Source organism: Cyprinodon variegatus, unplaced genomic scaffold (assembly GCF_000732505.1).
Source record: "Cyprinodon variegatus isolate N-32 unplaced genomic scaffold, C_variegatus-1.0 Scaffold665, whole genome shotgun sequence".
Classification (NCBI taxonomy): domain Eukaryota; kingdom Metazoa; phylum Chordata; class Actinopteri; order Cyprinodontiformes; family Cyprinodontidae; genus Cyprinodon; species Cyprinodon variegatus.
This window is the reverse complement of record NW_015151118.1, coordinates 416510-422188: the sequence shown is the minus strand read 5'-3', so window position 1 is coordinate 422188 and position 5679 is coordinate 416510. Positions and strand designations below refer to the sequence as shown.

The window sequence follows — 5679 nt, the reverse complement described above, 5'->3', positions numbered from 1 at the left end:
AATATCAGAAAAATCTACTTGAGTACAGTAACGAAGTATTTGTACTTCGTTACTTCCCATCTCTGCGGAGAGTCTCCAGACGGATCTGCGAGTGAAACCTTGAAAGCTCGCGAGATCAGGATGGTCTCACGAGGCTAGTTAAAAGTGTCGGTAGTTATAAGAGTCTTTAGCCATTAGCATCTGTTGTCATTAGCATCTGTACTTATTAGCTTCTGTAGCCATTATAATTTTTAGTTATTAACATCATTGGTCATTAGCGTCTATAGCTTTTCAGACAGCTGCCAACCTTTCCGGAAGAGGAGGTCTAAACAGATAGCATAAAACCTGGGAGTCCACCTCAGACCCTACATGCCACAGTTAGCTGGCGTAGGTACCTGATCTGCTCGGGGCCCCTGTCCTTCCTTATTATGTCATCATTTGGCAATGCCACTTGCACAAACTGTATTGAACCTGTTTCTTAAAAATCTGATCTCCTCTGGAGTCTAGAGGAGCCTTTAGGGGAGTGGTGGCCTGATGGTCAGGGCATAGTGCTTGGATCCTAGAGGTTGTGAGTTGAAGCCCCACTCCCACAGACTGTCACTCTGGATCCCTGAGCAAGACGCTTAAGGCTGATTTATGCTCAGAAACCAGGTGGTCTGCGTGTTTGTCGCAGTGAACGGAAAGATGCCGCAGACAGGAGGCCTCTGATTGGTCAGATCTACACCCGCTCTACACTATGCGTATTTCCTGTTGGGTTCCTTACCACCTTGTTCTGTTTGTCTGACCGCCATTGTGGAAAACGACTGGTGAAGATAGAGCAGCTAGCAGAGCGAGGTGCGCAAGAACGCTGGGACACTTTTTCCACCTGGATCTCCGCTCTTTTTGGCCCTCATGTCCCTCCGTTTTTGCACAAACTTGCCTCCACTTTCTCACCGCCTCGGCCGTATCTAGACCCACAGCTAGTTCCTGATTGGCCCTCTGGCGTTATGGCGTGGAATAACATAGAGCAGACCACGTTTCAATATTGAGCATAAACCAAAAATATCTGCGACAAGCTCACTGCGACACACTGCTGCGGGAGGATAACCAGGCCTTTAAACCCACACTGCTCCCCGGGCGCCGCACAATGGCAGCCCACTGCTCCGCAAAGGGGAGGGGTTAAATGCAAGGAGTGAATTTCGTTGCTCTGTACTTGCGACAGTGGAATTACAATACAGTTGAATTCTATTCTCTGCTGTTCTTAAAATATTATTCCCCGTATTTGCTATTATTTTACGTTTCATCAGCGATCTAAAGGAGCCGAAAGTAGAAAACAATCATTGTCGGTCTGGAAGGGAAGCGCCGCCGGCTGCAGGAGCAGCGCATGCTGCTTCATTTCTGATGCTTGTACCAGTTTGTTTCTGACGTCCAGCTGAAGCATCTCTTTTGCTCTAACTGCGCGGTGTTAAAGTGGGTCTGATGCGCGGTGGGCGGAGCTACCCTATTCTTCCTTTGCCTGGAACAATGGCTGCTATATCTGCTGTGATCAGTGGGTAAAAAGGTGAAGGACCTTTTACTGCACCTTGATGCACGTCAACCATTGACTTTGCATGGAAACTAGCTGCTTCTGCTGCTTCTGCGGCGTTCGGTCTGAACGTAGCATGATGTCAGACTGAGTTCTGCCATTTAACAAGGTTACACTAAAAGTGTCAGCTTATTTTCATTCTTCTTATTAAGATCTGAGGGCAGAAGAGGACAAATGGAACAACTTAAAAATGACTTTTATGGAGAATTTAGACAAATAAAACAGTTATTCTACTTTTAGAAATCAAAACAGTTGTTGACACAAAGTTAAAATTAGTGTAGCTTAATGTGGCTAACTGACTGAGCTAAAAGAGGCTAACCTGTTAGCTACTGAGCACAGCTAGCCACAGCGCTACCCAGCTCTTTATTTACAGTTTTGTTATCAATCAGGTAAAACTTCATCGGTCATTAGACACGCTAACGCTACAGATGTTTTACAATGTTTTCCACAATCCTTTACATCTTGTGGCAACATTCAGCCAATCATGTAGCGTAGCGTCACTGGGAGGAAGCGGATCTGGTAGCTACAGCCGCTAAAGATGACTGCAGGACTAAGGTTAGCAGAACAGAGAAAAGAATCTCTTTGCTGCGCTGGCCTAGTCAAAGTCCAAACATCATTTGATCTGAGTACCTGATCTGATTCCAATCTGAACTCTTTAATATCTGTCGTTCTGAAACAGTTTAAACTCTTCCTGTTCAGGTGAGCTCCGAAGCTGTGGCTGCACCAATCATATCGGAGGAGGGGCGTGGCCTGGGCAGGATAAAGAAGGAGAAGAGGAAGAAGCATCACATGTTTGAGCCGGGAGCTTTAGTGATTGAAAAAGCCGAGCCTTCAGACGCAGGTCCGTGTCCTCCTGGGTTCTACCTTCAGCGCCGCCGTTGTTCTGCTCTAATGCCGTCTCTCCTCAGGTGTGTACACCTGTGTGGCCTGGAACGTGGAGGGCGCGGACACCAGGAGCGTCTCCGTGTCTGTGGACTTTCTAGGGTCTGAAGGAGGGAGCAGCAAGCGGAGGCTGTGGGCCGGGAACTCCTCCAGCTCTGCAGCCTCTCTGGTGGTTCTGGCTAAGGTGCCGATCCAGTCCCGGATCCTGAGTTAGTTCCTCTGCCTCATCCCAGCAGGACAGTCATGTGGCTCCTGGTGTCCTCTGTCCAGGTGGTCCATGCCCAGTCCGTGGTCTTGGAGTGGAAGCTGTACTCTAGCAGAGGCGCTGTGGGTCAGAACCAGAACCAGCACGACGCTGCGCTGCCTCTGCCTCGCTGGACCAGCGCTGTGGTTCACATCGACAACCCTCAGATCAGCTACACCGCCAAGGTGAGCCATCCTTCGACACCAGGCTCCAGTAGGTCCGCCCCTCCTCTCCTCTTTGATCCAGACTGGATTTTGTGCAGTACACTCCATTTACTATTTCATTTTTATTACGAGAATATGGTTGACAACAGTTTTTAACGAGATGAGAACATTTAGACACCGTTAAACGAGAGAATTTTTAAGGAACGTGTTGAAACAAACGAGGAGCCGTTTGCTTTCAGAGAAAGGAGTAAACATTGCTGTCAGCTTCCTGTTTTAAAGCAAACGCTCATGTTTTTAGTTTTTTAAATCAAGATCACTGGCGATATTCTGCTATAACGTTAGGTGAAGAATAAAATACCAACGGCCATCTTTCATAAACATAACACATCTAAATATTCACGTCTAGTCGGTTGGAATTGAGGCGGAGTGAACTGATCAGCTGTATCTACTTCGTGCACGCTCCCGACGACGGGATACGAATTCTCGCAGGGATAACCGACAGAAGAAACATGGCAGTACGCCATATATGACAGCATATAACAGCTTTTTTTATTTTATTTTATATTTTTTATTTCATTTTATATATATATTTTTAATTTATTTTATTTCTTTTATTTCTATGTATTTCTTTTTTAATGCTTTTTTTGTAGCACTTTGAGGCCTTTTTGGTGAAAAGTGCAGTATAAATTAAATGAATTATTATTATGTATTTCCGGTTGTTAGAGCCTGACCAAGCAGGCAGCGCCCCCTGCTGTCCGATCAAAGGTACTACCCAAAAGTCACAGATCATGTTTACCGCTGTGACATTAGTGTCAAAAATGACAATGAAGGCGTAACTAGTAAAGTTGAATTTGTGACTCACAGCAGAAGATTTGTGCAGTTGTATTCATTGATTTGTATTTGTGTTAAGGAAAAAAAATATATAATTTTTTTATTTTTCTTTAAAGATTTTAATTAGTGTTGCAGCGATACCAACCGCACTAAAGTGGTGGTATGGGTATCGGAGAGTACCAACAAATATACCATTTTTAGAGCCAAAAGTTTCTTCAACTATTGTCACCCATTCCAGGTAGGCAATAAAAAGTTTTACTGGATTCACTTTGTTTTAGTCTTTTTCCTGTGTGGAGTAAAAATGAGCACTGAGAGTTGATATGCAAGGAATGCATATGTAGAGAATTCTTACACACGAACATTGAGTCTTCCCAACAGAAACACTTCATCAAAGGACATAAAGTTGTTCAGATAAACATGTCAGACAACTGTTTTCCGTTCACACCAGAGACAGGACGTGAGGATCTTAAACACAATAAGGACCTGTTTATCTATGTTTCCCCCTTATCTAACCTAGAGAGGAAACTCCTTTTCAAACCTCCTTCCTTTCCCTACATGTCAGCACTAAGAATGAAGCAAAGCCTCTAAACAATCCCCCTATTCAGGAGGAGAAAAACGGCACACTTTAACATTTAACCTTACTAACATCCAAGGAAAAAACCACACCTGCTTCACAAAGGTAGGCAGCAGCTTGACATGAAGCCATGATGGCAATATTTTTACAAGTATTATGTAGTTATTCATATATACACACACATTAAATTCAAACAGACTGTGGCTGTGCGGTATCGGCCGATACCGATACCGCACAGCCAGGATTGGGGCCAAAAAATGCAACACTGATTTTAACACACTTGTTTGAACTTGTTTTAGATCAACCATAGCAAAACTCAATGGAAAACACTTTTGATTTGTAATCAAGAATTTGAAGAGGTGTAACTTTGGTGTAATTGTGACAGATTAAGAAAAATCTACAATTACAAAACACCAAAGTTACAATGCACAAATAGTTTTGCAATAATAGTTGTGAAACATTTGGAGCAAAACTGAGAATTTGCTAGGTTTTTGATGTGCAACTTGTAGAGAAGAATTTGTTTACTTGACCAGGTGTAAAAAAAATTTGCCTTTTTGATTTTTTTTTTTTTTTTATTCTACAAATACAAAACTTAGACTGTAACTCCAAATTCACACTTACAATGCACAGATAGTTTTGAAACTAAATAACCTTCATAAAAGCGCGGTGTCCACGTTCGGTTTCCTAGTTGTTAATCTGAGGCGTTTTCTGATCCTTCCTTCTCTGCAGGTTCCAGCTGATGTCCAGGAGTACAATCTGACCCACCTTCTCCCTGCCACTCAGTACCACGTCTGCCTCACCGTGTCCTCCTCCCTGCCGCCCCTCCCCTCCGCCGCCGTCCACACATCCTGCCTGAACTTCACCACCAAGGAGGCGGGTTTCTCTGTGGAGCTGGTGGCGTCGCAACCCGGTGGCGTGGCGCTGGCCGCCGTTCTGGGCTCCATGTTCGCCCTGTCCATCATGACGCTGCTGGTGGTGTACATGGGCCGCCGCGTCCAGCAGCACAAGTCCTGCGGCCATTCGCTGAAGAAGTACATGCAGCACACCGCGTCCATCCCGCTGAACGAGCTGTACCCGCCTCTGATCACGCTGTGGGAGAGCGAGGCAGAGAAGGACAAGGAGAAGGAGGAGGAGGATGGGGAGGGGGGAGCGAGGGGGGAGGCCGGGAGGAATCCCATCAACACATCCAAGACCTACATGTGGTAGCTGGGGGTGGGGAGGCACCCCCTGGAGGGGGTTACTGTCAGCACCGACCCTACCGCTTTAGCTTCAGGTATTAATGGATTTGGATTCTGATTGGTCCGTCACATCCTGCTGGGCACCGTCACACTGACCAGATCCGGTCCAAACCAGTTGGTACCGTCACACTTTCAAGATCTGTTCCAAACCAGTTGGTACCGTCACACTGACCAGATCCGGTCCAAACCAGTTGGTACCGTCA

General features: G+C 45.6%; 1 protein-coding gene across 1 annotated transcript in view; it reads left to right on the top strand.

Annotated features, from left to right (window-relative positions):
- Positions 1-5679, top strand: part of LOC107097009 (leucine-rich repeat neuronal protein 3-like) — a 16483-nt gene extending 10804 nt beyond the window's left edge. Inside the window, exons 8-11 of the mRNA XM_015393962.1 lie at positions 2236-2384; positions 2452-2609; positions 2696-2854; positions 4968-5679. Of these exons, the coding sequence (XP_015249448.1) occupies positions 2236-2384; positions 2452-2609; positions 2696-2854; positions 4968-5444 (943 nt within the window). The 3' untranslated portion in view covers positions 5445-5679. The remainder of the gene's footprint in view (positions 1-2235; positions 2385-2451; positions 2610-2695; positions 2855-4967) is intronic.